The following is an 18,655-nucleotide window of genomic DNA, read 5'->3' on the forward strand; positions in this document are numbered from 1 at the left end:
TCTGAAGTAAGTTACCACTTAGTATTACAAGTAAAACCATTACTATGATTAGTGATGTCTTTTGCCATTATTAATCTACAGACTTGCATACAGCTAATTACCTGCTGGCAGTAACCTAGAATGGTATGACAGCTCTTTTCTGATGGCTCTTGCCTATTGAAACTGGTGCATGACCTACTTTTATACTTCCTGTGTGTGCTGTAATATTTTATCTTCCAGTGAGGTGATAATTCCATTGCACTACCTAAACCAGCTATTGTAGCATGCATTGTGTATCAGACAGCGATGGAGAAGCTCAATGAGAAAGTAATAGTATGTATCTGTCTTCTTTCATTCTCAGATTCTTGTTCAACCCTTCTGCATGCTTAGATGAACACCTTATGCAGTTCAAGTTCCTCGGCATCTTAATGGGTGTTGCCATTCGCACCAAAAAGCCTTTGGACCTACACCTGGCCCCCATGGTCTGGAAGCAACTCTGCTGTGTCCCACTCATTCTGGAAGACCTGGAAGAAGTGGATCTGCTCTATGTCCAGACTCTGAACAGCATTCTTCACATTGAAGACAGTGGGATTACAGAGGAAAATTTCCATGATGTAAGGACCGCTGATTTAGGAGTTCTCTTTTTTTGCCATGTCTCGACTAACCCTGTCAGGTTTTAGAAGACTGTAATAAAGTTGTAAAAGCTCTCATGAACATAGTTGCATAACCACGTACAGTAAATGTTTTGACATACCACATTCTGGTCTGATGCAAAAGCCGTCCCATTGTTGGGCGCTGAAATCTTTGTTAAAACAGTCACGGGATAAAGTCTGCCATGTGGTGTTCAAGGGTGTTGAGGAGGAGTTGGAATTTAATTACATTTTTCACGTTTAGTTTATATTCTTACCATATTTGCAAACTGTATTGTTTCTACAAAGCAAATGCCAAGTCCTGCCTAAGAGTTTCTTTGTTTAAGCTGGTGTGGTTTGGTACTGGTCTTATGATGTCACATAGTGCTGTTAATCTACATTATATTGTTATTGTATCTACATTTTTTTATTCCTTCTCTACAGAGGAAGTGCAGCACTATAACTCAGAAACCGTGGGTTTGCTTTTGAGGGATACTACAGATACAGTTCACCTCTTTTTCTTTACTGCTCTCTGTTACCTTTCTCTTTCAAACAGATACAGGACTACATACAGTAGCAAAGGTGTTTCTATCTGATTTGAAGCCAAACATTGTTAGAAATGAAATGCATTGCCCTTTGAAACCATTGGTGTGGAACTTGCTTAGTAGTGCTATACGAGTGATAGTCATTGGGAGCCACACATGAGTTATAATGTGAATGATCTCGGCAAAAACTCAGCAATGTGGTTGATGCAGTACACAATGGCTACTGATTATGGCAAGTAATCATTGGTTGGTTTACTTATTACAGAAAAGGTTTGTATGAGTAAAAATTTGATTTCTCTATTCAGATTTGTACTGCTTAGGTATTCACTCATCAGTAAAAGTATAAAACCTTCAGTTCCAATCCAATTACTCAGAAGCTTCTATCAGAATCTTAAGGGACTATTCCTCAGGGAATCAGCTGTTACAAACACAATGTTGTTAGTGAATATTAAAATTTCTGTCCTGCATTACAGATGATTCCTCTGGATTCCTTTGTTGGCCAGAGTGCAGATGGCAAAATGGTCCCCATAATTCCGGGGGGAAACAGCATCCCTCTCACGTTTTCCAACAGGAAGGAATATGTTGACCGGGCAATTGAGTACAGACTGCATGAAATGGATCGCCAAGTAAGGGCTTTCTCTGTTTCCCATTAAAAACAAGGTCTGCCTTTTTAAAAATACATTACAAGTACAGTCACCTTTTCTTATAAAAAAATAAGTAAGGGCTTTCTCCGTTTCCCATTCAAAACAAGGTCTACCATTTTTTTTTTTAATTGCAAGTACAGTAATCTTTTCTTATAAAAAAACCCTTAATATCTTACAACACTAGATTTCAAATTGGTTCCCTTCCATTGCTTCAGTCCAGTACTTTACAACTGCATTGAGTTAGGAGATGAGGATCTTAATTTCAAATTAATAACATGAAAGAATTTGAAGGCTAACATACATGATGCCTTGGTGCATTTGCGCTCCCTATACATTTCTTATTTTGAATGCTCTTTGCAACACATCTCGACAAAATTAAATCTCCTGCTCCTGTACGTAACTGGTTAAAAAAATCAATCTCAAATGTTGCCAATTTTTACGCCTAAAATTGAATGAGTGGTTTTGCTTGTTTGGACGTGAAGAAAGGGTTTGGATGTGCACCGAGACCTTTGTGCAAATCAGATTCATTTATTTTGATTCCAAGGTTTTGGGTAACTGCTACGAGGCATTGTTTTAAAGGATCACGTTTTGGTTCTGTGTGCACTGTTTCCATGTGCTTTGCTTTTGTAATTGCCATTTGTTGTCTTGCACGTAGGTTGCCGCAGTGCGGGAAGGCATGTCCTGGATCATTCCTGTGCCCCTGCTGTCTCTCCTGACTGCCAAGCAGCTGGAGCAGATGGTGTGCGGCATGCCCGAAATCTCTGTGGAAGTGCTGAAGAAGGTGGTACGGTACCGGGAGGTGGACGAGCAGCACCAGCTGGTGCAGTGGTTTTGGCAAACCTTGGAGGAGTTCTCCAACGAGGAGCGGGTCCTGTTCATGCGCTTCGTCTCCGGAAGGTCCCGGTTACCAGCCAACACCGCAGATATCTCCCAGAGATTTCAGATCATGAAGGTTGACAGGGTATGTAATCTGATTTTGAGTTTTCTGAAATATATTCATAGGGTCACAGAGATGAAGACAGTTTCAGAAACTGTTTAAGAAATAAATTGGGTCTCTTGAGCGGTTCTGCCAGTAAAGGCACTGAGCCTCCTGTACAGAACTGTTTGTCTGTGATGTGTTGCAAGAGGCTCAATGGAGGAGCTGGGTCAGAGGAGTCAGCCTGCACTTCATTATTCTCCCCCGTGTGCGGTTGCTGGGTTTGTAGCTGTGAGCCAAGATGAGAAAAACATGTATTTGACTGATCCGCATCTGGTGGGATAAGTAAAAATATTTTTTAATTTGTAAATTTTGAATTTTATTTTTTATATTTTTTAAAACACATTAAGATTTTTAGGCAATATATGAATCCCTGTAGATTCTGACAGAAATCTAGACATTCTGATGCAATCTCAGTGAAGTACCTTGATGGAGGGGATAAAAGCAATGCTCCTGGGAACCTGCTCACCAGACATCTGACACAATGGATGTATGATACAGCACATGCTGATTAAAGCTTAATGATATATGAAGAAAGATATGGCATTGATGTTTTAAGTAATTTTTACATGGTGTTAGCAGTTTTATTAGCATTATGATTTAGCATTACATTTATGGACTGTCTTAATGGTTTTGTCTTTCTTTTCTTTATTTAGCTATAGTTATCTCCAAGTCATTCATAAGTAGTGTTTTGCTGAGCATTAATGGGGAGCACGGCCAAAAAAGCTAAAAAAAAATATTGGACGTTTCTTAACCCTGTATTTTGCTTCTACAGTGACAAGGACAAGGCTGTACAAGTCAGGGCAGTTCGCAATAATGGGTCTTCATGGGCCTAAAACTGCCATCTGGTCTGAAGGAATAGAAATGGAAACATTTGCAGTCATTTCTCTCAAGGCTGCAATGCAAGGGGCAGTTAGCCTTTAGAAAACCTGCACTATACAACTAGATGAGAAAAACTATTCTTCACGGACGCGTTTTATTTTTGTATTTCCTAACAGCCCTACGACAGCTTGCCGACGTCCCAGACCTGCTTCTTTCAGCTCCGGCTTCCACCGTACTCCAGCCAGCCCGTCATGGCCGAGCGCCTGCGCTACGCCATCAACAACTGTCGATCCATTGACATGGACAATTACATGCTCTCCCGCAACGTGGACAACACAGAGGGCTCCGACACAGACTACTGAGACAAAAATCCAATCAGGTCACATGGATCCAAGGGTTTATGTAGCAGGAAGAATATTGAAACATAAGATGCATCACTTAAGTAGAAATCCTAGATTAAAAACTCTTATGAAGCTGGCCACGTTTTAAATATTTGGTGTTCTTGCAAACGTAATCGATTGTTTTTTTTATTTCTCCTTGTGGTTTATTAGCATTTAAAACAATCAACAGGAGCAGTGCATTAAGTGTTTTTTCTTCATTCTATTTTCAGGGTTCTTTTTTTTACGTTTGCATGGAGATACATGGTTTAACTTTTGTTGGGAAATATGTATAAATGAACCTGCCCAATGGTAAAAAAAACAAAAACAAAACAAATTGTACATTGTGTATAATTTTTCATTAGGGAGAAGCGTTTTACATAAATATTCATATATTTATTTTGTTTTAATTTTGAATTGCCTGTGCCGAGTTTCCTCAAGCAGAAAAAAAATCAATAAATGCTTAAGTAATATTTTATTTTTTCCTAGTTTTCGTGATGTAATACTGAGGATGGTCATTTTGGAATTGGAACATGAAACATTAGAACTCCTACTGCTGAAATGACAAAAATTAAAACAATGTATAACCAAAGAATTAACTTCCATTTGAGACAATCCTATTAAAATGAAATATTGGGTAATGCACTGATAAGATGCTGAAAGCTCCAATTTAGAAACAAGAACACCCCTGAAATAACCATTTTCAATTCAGTTCAGAAATATAATATAAAGAAATGTAATACACTCTTTCACATCCAACAAATATAACCACATTTATTTTGAAAGTATAAAATGTCACACTATAAAGGCCACTTTGTAGTGTAAATTAACAACCTGGAACATTGTTCAAAATATTTACACGTAGTAATACCTTTCCCCATTTGGTGGTTTTAGTGTATACATTGTTCAGCCTGTACTGACTTAAATGTTAATTACACTTAACCACAGAATACAGTTGGCAGAGTTTTAATAATTTACTTGCAATACAGAAAATGGCAAGAGCTCAAAGATTCCTGGATTGGTGTGTCTTTCGGAGACGGGTATTTAAGGGTGATCTTTCTTCACAAAACCACTTACAGGCAAAGGTTAACATCAGATGTACAGGCACTATTGGCCTGGACCAACTTTCAATATCTGTAGTTCACATTCTTCATAATGGCACCAGTCAGGGTTTAAAACACCTCATCTATATCCTGTGTGTAGAAACACTGGCTTACGCCCACCAATCCTAACCCCAGATAGTTTGGCTCATGACAACTCAACTTAAGAGGGTCTTTTTTAACCTCTGACATGGTATCAGCTTGAGGTAGAAGTGTTGTATCAAAATTAATCTAAATTCTAATATGAAGTAACAGTCACATCATTAATGCTTCTGAGAGCTGAAATTACAAACAAAAAAACGCTGCTTACACACAATCACAACTCAAATCGATCTGGACAACGACTCATTCTTCTTTTTTACCGAGACATCTTAAAGTGATCCCAAAACACACTTGACTCATACATTCCATTCCCTTATAAAAGATGGCTATGTCTTACAAATACTCACCCCAACCCCCCCACTCCCCAGCAATGAGTCTTTGTTCTTAAAAATGGAAGCTGTTTATAGGGAAGTTCCAGAGAAATGACAACAACCAAGCCACTTTCGTCTTGTCTGTTCTACATCAGTAATTCCTTACTTGATTTTTTTGAAAGCTCCATCTACTGTATATGTCTGCAAAAACCTCTTTCACGTTTCCCCCCCCCCCTCTGCTATCCCATCTCTACCATTGCAGCTGCCCCTAGGTCTCTCCTCCTTCTGTACGGGGGTCCCAGCCTCCTCCTCCTCCAACAGCCAGGAGGCTGGTCCTCAGCCAAGCAGGCTAAGCCAAGTTGCACTCTACCTAATTATCAATAGACCTCAAACATCTCATTCTTGGGGGGTCATTCCTCATGAAATCAGTTTCTTATAGAGAAATGCTGATCAGAAAGGTAGTCTTTGGACAAACAACACTTGTCAAAACCAAAAAATGCGAAATTCTCAAGAATGTAGAAATTTTTTCACTACTTAATTAAATTTCACTACTTAATCTCCTTTCTGTTAACCAAACACTCTTTCATCCCAGCAAATTTCAGGTGAATTAAAGATATAAGGTATAATTATAGACGTCTACTACTTCACAGACTCTTTACAGTGAATAATATATTTAGCAACATTTATCACCAATTCGGGGAGTAACTCTTGGCGATGGAAGGTGTCAATACGTACGCCTATGACTGCACAAATAAGGCGGTTTATCAAAAATAAACGCAGCTGACTAAACTCGGCGTGGGTAAAAAAAGAACGTCTCACAAGACGACAGATTTACTTTACTTTCACCACCACCCTCTGTCCCCAGACCTCGATGTCCTCCGGAGCTAATACACGAGGGCTACGTTCTCTTGTTTGAAGGCTGGAATGGGTTTGCCGTCGACAGCGTTCAAACCGAACCGACGTCTCGCGTCCTTCGGCTGCAACTCTAACTTACGAGGGGCGGGTGATGACAGAACCGCTGCCCCTCCCCAAAAAGACCAGAGCGACTTCCTGTACTAAGAGCAGCCCGTTTCCTTCGCGGACCCTGTCCCTTTATGGCTGATGATGCTCTCCGTAGCTTTCAGCAGTCTTTCCAAACAGGGGGCGTTTATCTTCCCCGGCGGTGGGCAGCGGCCGTCGGTGCTGGAGGAGACCACGTTGTCCTGCGTGACGTCGCTCCCTCTGGCCGTGGCCCGGTGGCCGAGTCTCCCCAGCACATGCTCCACAGAGGGGGTACAGATGGGGGAGGTGTGCAGCCACTTTAAGTTTGTGGATGAAGTAGTGCCGGATGGAGGCAGTTCAATATTTCTGTGGGCTTTGTGGCTCGAAGGAAGAACACAAGAAGAGGTGGGGCTGGCCTTTGGAGCATTCAGGGTCATCGCGGAGGGAGACACCTAGAAGGAAAAAACGGTTTTAATGACTGTGATTTTTTTTTTCCCCCCCAATTTACACTTGCAAAGCCAGTCCTTATAGTAAATTAGCCATTTAGGACCTACTCTCACTTTGCTTTCAAAATACAGTATATATGTCAACTGGATTTATATGGGAGCTTTTCTATTCAAGTTTATGACCAAAAAGAGAAGGATGATCGTAAGTTTGAGGTATTTGTTTTTAAAAAAAAGATAAGGAACAATGAATGGAAATTTAGTGGAGGCACAGTGAAGAATACATATTGTAGAACAATCTAGTTTTTAGGGATGAAATGGCTTCTCCAGTGGATAAGTGGCTTTGCAATGAAATTGCTAGTGGACTAAATGGACAGTGAACTCCTCACTGTGTCTGGTGCCACTTCCAACAGAAATCAATACGACCATCTAGGAATCTCAACTGCTCACAATTACCTCTGACATGTGTCAGCGAGGCAGTGTCAAGGGACATCATATAATTGAACCTTTTTTACAAAGCAAAGATCTTCTATGAAATATTTTAACTTGAAAATGAAACGGAGCCCCTGTTCTAAAGGTTCTGCAATACGCCCTGCACACAAACCAAACATTCCTTACACTTTCGGTATTAAAAGTGGGTTTTGACATCAAGGAAGCTCTTGCCAAATGTCCTTTTCTGCATAAAAAGCCACAGCATAATAATGTGCACAAAAACATACCTTCAGCTTCTTTGAGGGAGGAGTGTCCTGGGTCTCCTCATCAAGGCGTTGGTCACTGGGTTTCACATGAGGGAACCAATTCTTCAGCATCACCTCAACCTGCAGAATGATGTTGATGTATCGTTCGCTGCAAGTTAAGAGCCAAGTGTTTTAGAAAGTGCAACACACCGAGAAGACAGATCATGGTCATTTAATATTGATCACAACTATTTTTCTGACCACAATATGAAACACAAAAAAAGACCATTGAGAACATACCCTGTGTGGTCTAGTCAGAACAATAGGGATTTGGGGCTAATAATAATGAAATAAAATCCTTTATTCAATAAATCTATTTCAGCACATATCAATGTGGCCTGTCTTAAGGTTTCTTAAGAGATGAAGACGTCATACATATCCAGTCTTAACATTTTAGAGGGGAGAAATTGTCACAAAAAATCCTTCGTGAGTTTACTCATAATACAACATACATGTCAAAAAGTGATAGTTCAGCTGAGAAGTTATAAGAAAATATGCCTGAAAGCTGTGCCAAAAGGGTCACCAGAGCTTAAAGTGAATAGTTATAATAATGCAAGGCAGCCTTCCAGAAACTCATTAAGGTAGGATCTCAGGACCAAGTTATCTGCAGTCCTTATTAATTCCAATTACTCTAAGACAGATGGTTAATTGGAATTAGGAAGCATCACATGGCTAGAAGCCACCGGCTGTGCTCCCAGCATGTGCTGAATTTCTGCGATAGATTATCCAGAACAATAACCGCTCAGAAAGACAATTGTATTCCCTCCACAGTTTCACTCCTCCAGGCTGTTACCTATTTTTATTTCACTTGTGGGAATGTGACAATGATAGTAACAACCCAGCCTGATAATTCATGGGGGGAGCAGATATTTCCCTCTTTCGTCTTTGTCTTTGCATGTGAAGTGGGCAGCTGGGAATCCAGGAATCTACATTAGCCTGGCTTCTGTCATGGAAGCACTAAATTTATACCCCATCCACAAGTGAGAAGGATTGCCAAACAAGATAAAGGAAGGACCTCCTTTAGGTATTCAGATTGCACGTAATTAATTGATTGCATTTAATAAATGGTTTTACAGCACCAAATCTTCTGCAGCTCAAAAGGTCCAAGCACTTTTCTCCAATGACTGTTATTTTATAGGAAAACCAGTTTAGATCAGAAACTGATTTTTCAATAACATGCTTAATCTTATATGCCTTTACTTTTTTCAAAAACATCAAAAACCCAGCAACTGCAAATGAGGTTATTTCAATAAGCTCACTGTAATTCTCATGTTACCTCGCCACTCTCCCTTAAAATTTTTGCCTGAAGGAAAATCACAGGCATCTTACTGCTGCCTCGAAGCACTACATTTAACATTCCTTGTGGCAAGTGAAGCAATCATTTTCCTAATGAACTAAATGTACTGAAAACTCCAAGACGCTATTCTGTGAAGGTGCGGGAAATCAGACACGCGTTCAATCAACTGAAAGCTTAAAATCTGGAACGGTCACACTGCTGTACTCCCTGGGAGTTCTGATGGTCACCGTGATGCTATCCTATACATTCAAATGACATCATTACAGAGAATCGACAGAACAGAGGGCCGCAGTGTGATAAACCCCACTGGCTGCCGTCCATAGGGTGGACTTGACTAGCTGGGTAAGCAGTAACACCTGGAGAGAACATCAGAAAACCAGTGAATGTAATTACCCCATGCATGGGTTCTGCAGAACGCCCATTATTCTCTGGATTCTGTCCATGGCAACACTCTCTTGGAAACTGCTTAGGCCTAAAAAAATAAAATACAAATTATTGTGACCAAATCCAGCAGTGAAGTGGAATGGGTTAATGCAGAATAATTTAAAATCACTCCTGTGAAAATGTGTGCACAATGAACAAAAACAATATCAATTGGAAACATGCCATGTGCATTTTACTCCCATACATTCATATACTCCAATACATTTTCATATTGTCTGAGAGTTTGTTAGTAACTGTAATGCTTTTAATGGGACTGGTAGCTTGTTCAACTTTGTTTTTAGAGGTTGCTGGAAAGATTTTGAAGTTCAAATTCCATCTACCCTTTAGTTCCTGTCACTGCCTGTTACTGTAGACCGATGCAAAGTTTTGTTACAGAAATGGAAATGAACTCTTCAACCTGCTCTTCACGTCTTGAACCAACACAAAAAAAAACAAACAACCAGTGTTACTCATCTAGAGGGTCAACTGCTCTCAGTCATTGTGGAAACTCAACATTGTTTCAACAGTGTACCATGAGAGTAGCTCTAGGCTATTATAATAAAGCATGGAATCATGCCTTACAGTATATTCACGGGTTTTTGTGCCAAAGGTATGCTTCTCATGGAGACTGAAGCAATGTCTACGCTCACCCACCTTTCTCACTAAGGGAATAAATATTTAAATTTTGCAAATGTAAAACAGCCGGAACTCATTTTACATTTATATCTACTCATAAGTCTGTGGGATGTAACAGGATGTTTCCGACTGATTCTATTGGGGAAAAAAGAAAATGACTGAAAATTTAATGAAAATGACGAATACAACAAGAAAGGAAATCTGCGATGTGAAAAAGCACGAGCTGGTTCTACACATACAGTGCTCTGCAAAGGACTTTGACACCTAAGACATAATCAGGAGTTACAGTACATGTAGTTATCAGAGCATCAGAGATTTACTTGGAGCCTGCACTGGTGTTTACTCATATTTAATTTTATTTAACAATTAAGACTGTTACAATCGAACTAGGTTTCTTGTTGCCCAGACTAAGATGTGTCACTTTACAATCTTAAATTCACATTTATTAGAATCTTCAAAAATGTGAACAAAACAACTTAAGGCACGACTACACAAGAGCAGCCAGTACGAATGGTTATAGTAGCTAAACCATCATATTTACCAGTTGATTCACTGCCAGGTTGTTTGTCATTAATATTTTTCCCTCTCTATACACCATAAAGCTACTGTTGTGCTATAAAATATAGATCCATCAGGACTGTTACAGAAGAGACAATTGGCTAAAATTTCATGCATCAAATGCATTTCTGCTAAACGAAGGAAAAACACTGAGTGATCAGTGCAAAACATGGCCAAGGCTTTTGCACAGATATACAGATCCCCCATTGTCATTAGTCACAGCCTGATGAAGCAGAATGGTGTTTACCAGTAATCTTATCATTGCAAATGCATTCATTCTGCTTGGTTAATTTTACATTTTCAGGAAACATGGAGCTAACATGAAAATTTGAACTGCATTAAATGTATTATTTACAAGTTACAAGTCATTGAACACAACATGTCCTTACGTGAGGTCATTTCACAAGCTATACACCGCTCTTTCAGACTTTTCCAGTTGTGCAGGAAATTGTTAATCAGACAGGAAGAGGAAGTCATGGTAATTAGTGCTGTTCTAGTCTGGGGCTGGTAGTAAGAGCACAGTACAAACAAGATGATAAATGTAAGCAAGCAATAATATGAGGGTATATATCTAAGACTGGAAATATCTATGGTCATTTAATGTCATTTTACCATATGAAAAGAGTTTATTGTGTAATTTTCTATACAGAACTACCACAATGAAATGAGAACACAATCTGAATCTGAAAATATTCCAGTTTGATGCAGGCTGCATGCTTTTCTACCCCAAGAACCTGATAGCTGACCAGCTCTACTGCAAAGCAGCTTTCTCTTTAAATAACTAAATGGGAAAATGAGGCACACAATTTATACTACCCCCAAAGCCCTCAGTTTAATACCATATTTTAATGAATTATGGTAACCTACTAGTGCATCTGAAGGTTGCAGAAAGAAAATGGGACAATACATTTATCTTGGTTAATTCACTTACGCTGTCTGTATCTCCCAGATCGCAAGCCATTCAAGATTGAAGACAGTGGGTGAATGTAGCACTGCAGCTCCATACACTGGAAGAGGAGAACATATCCAAGTCAGAATATTTTCACTGTACATTTTATCCTTTAAATCTCCTTATAGAAGTCTGCTTGTTAAACAATCTTGCATTATGAACTTGATCTTTAAGATGAACTGTAGATGTGTATTTTAAATTTTGGAAAATAAAAACACACCAGAGCATGATAATCAAATAGTAAACATTTTCTTGCTTTGTTATAAATGTACCAAAAAAAATACTACAAATAAGAAACAGCCATTTATGTTTTTGGTTTACTAAGAAATGTCAAGTTCTGTTATTTATTTCATTTTGAGCAATCTTAATTTGTAAACTTTTAACTTCTATTCATGGTCGGAAGGATCCTTACAACCCAACAAGCTTAATAAGGGAATCAAGCATGATGATCCAATTTCAAAACGTCTTCCCTGTTTTAGAAAGATATCTAGAGAGAATTTTCCCAACTAGGAAGAAAAATATTTTAACTGGCAGCATCCAATACTTCAACAAATTCATGTACACATTATGAAAAAGACAGTTAAAATTAAATTAACGTGCACCGAAACACATGCTTCCAATAACCACCAATGTGACCTTTTGACCTAAATGTCAATGTCTTACATGGCTTGCATCAGTTTCCAAGACTTGTATAGATCTTCAATTCCTAACCAGCCAAAGAAATACTAAGGGCGAAATACTGAATCACACCTTAATATTGTTAACAGAACTGTAGGAAACTCCACAGTTATCTCTAAAACACAGATTTTTAGCAGAAAAACCTGGTTGATATCTTGGGAAACATACTCTAAAGTCCAGAATTTCCATAAAGAAAACAATTAGCAGGCAAAGGTTTTGTATTACTCAACACCAAACACAGATTGCTTAACCCAAGGGTCTTCCTGTGATAAAAGCAGCATTCTATGATCATAGAGTGATAACATATTGCAAAACAGAATCATCTAAGCTTGAGTAACTATTTATTAAACAGTGTAGATACTCTGAAGGCCTCTGACTCCTTACATCTAAACAGGCTGTGTATATCTAGAAATGTCCTATTTGTTCCAATTATTTTTATGATATTAATCTTGTATCATATATATTAATCAAAACCTCCGTTATGTACAATATAAAATCAACAGATTTTTTTGGTATTGCAGGAGTGGGAGAAGTTACTTAAAAACAGCTTTTCTGCTGTGAACTGTCAGAAATGGAAATATTTTCATTTTAATGGCCTATCTTGTTTAAATATTAAACAGATAATACATCCACAACCCAATTTGAGATTCCAATCTTAATTAAAATCTTCAGCTGTGACCAAAAAATTAACTATTTTGAATTTATGATGATTGGGTAAGGCTAGAAGGCAGTGAGTATGGAGACATGGGTCTGCTATACCGACAAACCAGAGAGGGGCTCCAATGATTCTCCAAGTCAATCTCCTCAACAGAACTACTGCCTTAGGGTTTTCTGGACTAAAGGCCTCACTAAAGACCACATCCTTTATCTAAGAGATGGAAATGCTATTTTACCAATTACAAATCAGACCAAAATTTTACATGAATCCAGGAAAACAAAAACAAAATCTGAAAAAACAAATTCTGCTCTATATACGTGAAAATGAATGGGTATTTGTTCTCAGCATTAGTGTGGACTGGACCGACAACTGGATGAAATTAAAGTCCAGTTCTGCACTTGAAATGGTGATATTTTCCAAACTAGTTCTGAAGTGTGGCTTCCACAGTAAAAGACAGAATTAATTGTTCCATTTTAAAATCAGTTCCAACAGTTAAACCAGGTCATGCAATTTTAAGGTTTAAGAAAAAAAAACAACGGGCATTTTAACTCTAATTCTTTCCGAAACAAGCACGCTTCTTTTCTCAAATCAACTACTCCAAGGTACTTTTCTGAAAGCAAGGGCACTACGAATTCCCCTCGAGGGAAAGATACGCTCACGCTTGAAGAATTAGCATCTGACCTGCAAAAAGGTGAGAAGGGGGGGTGTCGGGTTGTCTGTTCTGTCACTTTTGTTTTGCCTCTCGCGAGTTATTTTCCTGTACTGAACCCAAAAGCCAGTCTCTAAAGCTCACCTTGTGAGCAAACATCCTGTCCTGTTCTGACCCGCTGGCCCAGCCACCTTCCCTGTGCTCCAGGTCCCTCAAGCTCCTGTCCCTCTTCAGCGTCGGCCTGGGGCTCTTGTCCGGAGAGCGCTCGGACCGCTCTGGCAATGGGCAGGACGAGGAGGAAGCCCCCTCCGGCTCTCCCCGGAGGGGCTCCATTTCTTTTCTCCTGTCCCAGGACCTGTCGCGCCTGCGTGGGGCTCCAGCCGGGGCACAGATCTTGTCACTATCCGCACACGTGGGCACGTTGCCCTTGTCCAGGCTACAGCTGTGCCTGCTCTCCGATGGGGCGCAGTCTGAGTGTGGGGCACAAGGCTCCCGAGTGTCCCCGGCGTGGCACAGATGCTGATGAGGTAAGGGCAATGTCCTCCCTGAATCGGCCCGGTCACAATCGGATTCAAACACGCTGTCACTATCATCGTCGCTGGCCAACCAGTCTATGGAGCAGTCAGAATCTGAAGCAGACATCATCAGCCAGAGGGCCTATCCACCAGTACTCATCACTGACCTAGAAAGACAAAGGCGTGTTATTTCAACAGCTCTGCCGAGGATCTACCTCGTTCATTCATTCATCCAGTGTGCCATGCTGCAGCTTGGAAAATGTGTTGTCCTGGCAGCATGGAATATATATCAGAAACACAAACCTCAACACTCCTGGTACTTTTGTTTGGGTTCCTGTGCCTCTACGTATTGGATCAAGAGGCCAGAAGAAGACCATCAGTCCATTCAACAATCAGCTGAATAAACAGTGGTGAGAGACATTTTTAATTACTGCAGTATCTGGCGTCATGTTTAGATGCTGTGGTTTGTCCCATGCCTTAAGCAGGTTTTTTGCATAGATGCGCCTACTAATTTACAACTGCTAAATGAAGAAGGGCTCTGCCAAGCAGGAAGATATGAACCTGTGCCCCCTGGTAGCACCATATTCCAGCTCTGCTTCCCTACAAGACAGATTCAGAGAGATAAGGGGGCTTTTCTGAGCTCATCAACAATGGAACAGGACATCATCTCAGCTTTCCCACCTGTTAATGACATTAATAATTTATCCACGGTTTCCAGCAGAAATGGCCAGTAATAAGAAAAAGGATCAGGACTAATACTTCACATGAAAACATGGCTCATTTCAAAATTAGGCCTTAAATTAGGTCATAAAGCAACCCTAAAATAATAAGGTCTCGTTATCGTAGGCTAAAGTACCGTACGTGAGATTCATTTCAATATTAACTATAATGCAGCCACATTCTGCCCCTGTTGGAAGCAGCTTTTTAGGAAGCACAATGAGCTAACACATTAATACAAATGGCGTACGACAAACTCAACTGTTTCAGCACTGGAGGAAGCATGATTTTTGGTTTATTTTATAACTGAGGCTTTGCAGCACTCCACGTTGCAGAAGACAAAATGAAACAAAGGCTTCACTGAGGTATGAAACCACAGGTGAACACTGAGGCACACTTAGCCATTAACTGTTAATGGGCTAAGCAGGTTAGCTTAGCTAGATCATCATAATATCTTTTTCTTTGGGATCAGAGAGGCAGCTCCTACACTGGGACATTGAAACATATGCTAGCTGTACTGTTAATCCATTTCCATTTTAATGAATGAATCCAAATCTTAAGGCAAGACATGACACAGTCTGTAGGCAAACTAACTCACATTCCATGCTGAAGAATGATTAAAGGTTTCAGTAAACTACAACACAAACATGCAGGAAAACTGCTAAAATGGGGGAGTTTCAAAGAGCCAGTTTTTAGTCATTTGTTCAAGAATCGTGCAATGATCACCACTTCAAACATTATTTGCAGAAAGAATACTAAATATGGTGCCTTCCTTAATCTTAAAGACATCGTAAAAACCTGAAAAACTGAAAGCCTCTTTATTCTTTAGCATACAGTCTGACCATAAAATGAAATGGAGTAGAATTAAAATAAAAAGTAAAAACAAATAACCCAGGGTCACACACAAAGACTTTTAAAAGAGCCTTATAAATTCACAAAACTTTGCTATTCACCAAACAAACCAAAAATAAGAAAACCTACAAATAAAAAGGTATTCCCCCAGATGTTTCCTGCACTTCTATATAACATTCCTTCCATATATAAACAGTTTGAAACAACATTTTTCATTTAATTTAACACAATTAAAATCGTCCAACTATCAACCATCAAAATCTAGAAAAGGTATTTTTTTTTACATTTGTTTCCATTTCATTTTTCAATTATAAACTTTGAACAGGCTAACTGGCAACGAATGTGCAACACAATTTATTTTTAAGTGCACACTGTAAGTACATTCCAGTTACAGGGCTTTAAAGGCTTCAATGAAAATAAGTCTTTACACATGAACAGGTTAATCCTCCCTGTTTAAGGAGACCACTGATCTGAGCCCTGAGACACCGTTATGTAACAACAGCATAGTAAACAAATCATTAAGACGTGAGCTAATGGTAACATGCTTTTAGAAAACGAACACATCTGGATTAAAGGAAACGGTTTAAAAATGTATCAAGATAACCAGTCTAAACCGCAGAATTACAAGATCTTGTTGGTAAATCTTTCACGCAGGAGAGATTCATTTAACGTGAACTGCGCAAACCTTACATCTACAGGTTTAGGGGAGATGTTTCACAAACGCGAAATGGAACAGCCTCCCCTGACACTTGCCTCTCCTGACGTTCAGGGGTATTTGCGAGTATCCACAATCGTGCCTGTTGGTCTCGGCCATCTCCTCATCCCCTCACTCCTTCCCCAAACCCTCATAAAGGAATGCATGATTCAATAACGGAAATTACTCAATTTAAACAGCCCAAACGGAAGCTCTACAGAAAATCGTACAACGCTAGCAAACTCAAAAACAGACGTTAACTGAAGCATTCACTGAAAATCGGCCGTCTTTAAAAGGGCATCACTGCTTATTGAAGAAATATTCATTTGAATACACCGTATGCACGTTTAACTTAACCCAACAACACTGGACATTTTTCAAAGAGTTTTATGATCATGTCGGATTATTTTCTATTGATATAATACTTAACCTTTACTTGCTAGAATAGCTGTAATTAAAATTTTAAAAAAAATAAATTGTAGGACCGGCGTTTCCATCCCAATTCCATCGGTGCATAAGACTTTAAAACAATTTTAAAAGAAAGGCGCCGTATAGTTAATATATTCACACCACAATTCAAAGGTTTTGGAAGTTTATAAACGTCTAGCGTTTCTCTGCAAATTCCTTCGGTCGAATCTTTCATACGAACATACCTCCCCTGCCCACACACTGCACATTTTAGCTCGTCTGCATAACGTGATGGTTTTTCTCTTAAGGTGATTACCAATAAACTCGAAAAGACTTTATTCGCAGCCGGCACCCCAGGGGTTGTAATCTGGCATAAAAACAGCCAAACTACAGCATAGCGAGAATTGTGCAGAATGAGGTAAGGGACGGACCCGCCACGTTTTCCAGCAAACACAAACGACCTCATCCGTCACGGGAGTCGAGACTTCGGCTAGTGCAAATATTTCAAAGATGAAACTAGGACTGCGTCGTGAGGAAAACCGCAAAACGGAATAACTACAGCACGTGTGCGCCAGGTGTAAAAACTGTCAGACCTAGCATAATAGTAATGGTTAGATGAAAAGTTTAATTCAATCACAGGGCCCTTATTTTTATTTTACCCTAACACCCCGATGATGTCAATCAAATAAAAGATGCGGAAACAAAAGTAATGCACTTGTTTTCCAACTAGCTACAGATCGGGCACCGAAACGTTGCTAGTTATTAAATTCTTCTTAGTCACGTCGAAATAGCTGTGTAGATGAAACACTAGTTTTCTGCCCTGCCTTTTTTATTTTCTCTTTTGTACAAGAACGAAGAACTGAGCCCACGTCCAATTAAATCGCAGGACTGCTACTGTACATTAAGGGATTAAAATGCCCGACTCGATGCATGTATAAAGAATGCAGTTACCTTGTCTGCCTTTCTTTCAAACCGGACCTTTGAGCGGTGCGCACTGTAACACTGCCGCCTTGACTGTTCCCAGGGTATTCCAGACCAAGTCTGAATACATCTTGATATAAAATGTTACGTAAGTTGAACTTCAGATCGGTTTCCCCCCCCCATGCACACGTGTCTGACATAGTCCTCCTCCCGTCGGCCTGGGTAGCATGCGGTTATATTAAGCGACGGTATCATACCTTAGCAGAAGCGAGTGAATCGCACTTTCCTTTGTTCAGCGGTAAATCGGCGCACCGGAGCGCTGTAGCAGCCCGTCGCTCCAGCGCGCTGAGGTGGGTTCAAGGATCTCGGCCGGCGGAGGCACCCCCGTGTAACTGCTCCCAAGGCAACGTGTCTGGGGAGGCGGGCGCAAACAGGCGCAGGTTTGTGATTTGCGCTTTCAGACCAGTGTCTGGCAAATGGAGTTGGCGATGGGGTCCACCTCCAGCCGATAGGCGAGGAAGCGCTTACATATTTAAATGCAATGGAAATTACGAAAACACGTGGACACGAGGATCGGTTTCATTGCGACAGGCTGGGGCTGGGAGTCAAACTGTGTTTTTCTTTCTTTTGTTCTCGGTGGCTAACTTTTCCTCCCTCCCGATGTCGTCCGGCTCGCAGCGCCGCCGGAAGGGGGCGCCCTCCGCCCCCGACCTTTGCTTCGACAGTCGCCCGTGATAGCAGCGGCAAAGCCGGCGGGCATCTCTTGCCGTGAAGAGAACTGCACTTTGGGATCGTTTTATTAAAATTAACTGGGGGGGGGGTAAAAAAAGAACAACATGATGTGTAATCGTAGACAAGGCAGGGGCCAAAAGAGAAGTGCTTTCAACGGACGGTTGAAATTCGCCCTCTTTTAATTTATGTCAAACCGTAGTTAAAGGCCGTAGGCAGTGCCTGTCTTAATGACTGGGGTGTACCGTGGAACAAGCTGTGATTTCACAATTACACAAATGCAGGTGTGGCGATATCGGATTGGCCTGGTAGGAAGATAGTTGCT

General features: G+C 40.2%; 2 protein-coding genes across 4 annotated transcripts in view; one reads left to right on the forward strand and one right to left on the reverse strand.

Moving 5' to 3' along the window:
- herc1 (HECT and RLD domain containing E3 ubiquitin protein ligase family member 1) overlaps window positions 1-4,443 on the forward strand; it is a 66,510-nt gene extending 62,067 nt beyond the window's left edge. For both annotated transcript variants that reach the window (XM_088920124.1, XM_088920123.1), the window contains exons 75-78: window positions 341-593; window positions 1,627-1,779; window positions 2,453-2,758; window positions 3,772-4,443. In XM_088920124.1, the coding sequence (XP_088776250.1) occupies window positions 341-593; window positions 1,627-1,779; window positions 2,453-2,758; window positions 3,772-3,957 (898 nt within the window). In that variant the 3' untranslated portion in view covers window positions 3,958-4,443. The remainder of the gene's footprint in view (window positions 1-340; window positions 594-1,626; window positions 1,780-2,452; window positions 2,759-3,771) is intronic.
- A 283-nt stretch (window positions 4,444-4,726) lies between these two features.
- On the reverse strand, window positions 4,727-18,023 carry ciartb (circadian associated repressor of transcription b). 2 transcript variants are annotated; one of them, XM_088920126.1, is made up of 6 exons: window positions 17,859-18,023; window positions 13,639-14,176; window positions 11,492-11,567; window positions 9,337-9,415; window positions 7,629-7,755; window positions 4,727-6,918 (listed from the first exon to the last, which is right to left on the reverse strand). In XM_088920126.1, the coding sequence occupies exons 2-6, from the start codon at window positions 14,137-14,139 to the stop codon at window positions 6,541-6,543; spliced, it is 1,161 nt and encodes a 386-aa protein (XP_088776252.1). In that variant the 5' UTR covers window positions 14,140-14,176; window positions 17,859-18,023; the 3' UTR covers window positions 4,727-6,540. The 2 variants fall into 2 exon arrangements, with proteins under 2 accessions (XP_088776252.1, XP_088776251.1); XM_088920125.1 differs by lacking the exon at window positions 17,859-18,023 and adding an exon at window positions 17,632-17,704.
- Between the last annotated feature and the right edge of the window lie 632 nt (window positions 18,024-18,655).

Source organism: Atractosteus spatula, chromosome 7 (assembly GCF_055471065.1).
Source record: "Atractosteus spatula isolate fAtrSpa1 chromosome 7, fAtrSpa1.hap1, whole genome shotgun sequence".
Lineage (NCBI taxonomy): Eukaryota > Metazoa > Chordata > Actinopteri > Semionotiformes > Lepisosteidae > Atractosteus > Atractosteus spatula.

Bases quoted from the DNA above. Each gene is read 5' to 3' on its own strand.
- ciartb (XM_088920126.1), bottom strand. From the start codon at position 14,139: ATGATGTCTGCTTCAGATTCTGACTGCTCCATAGACTGGTTGGCCAGC. The intron at 9,416-11,491 runs GTAAGTGAATTA...TTATTTTTTTAG, and splicing joins ATCTGGGAGATACAGACAGC to GCCTAAGCAGTTTCCAAGAG. The intron at 7,756-9,336 runs GTAATTACATTC...CTTAACTTGCAG, and splicing joins CTGCAGAACCCATGCATGGG to CGAACGATACATCAACATCA.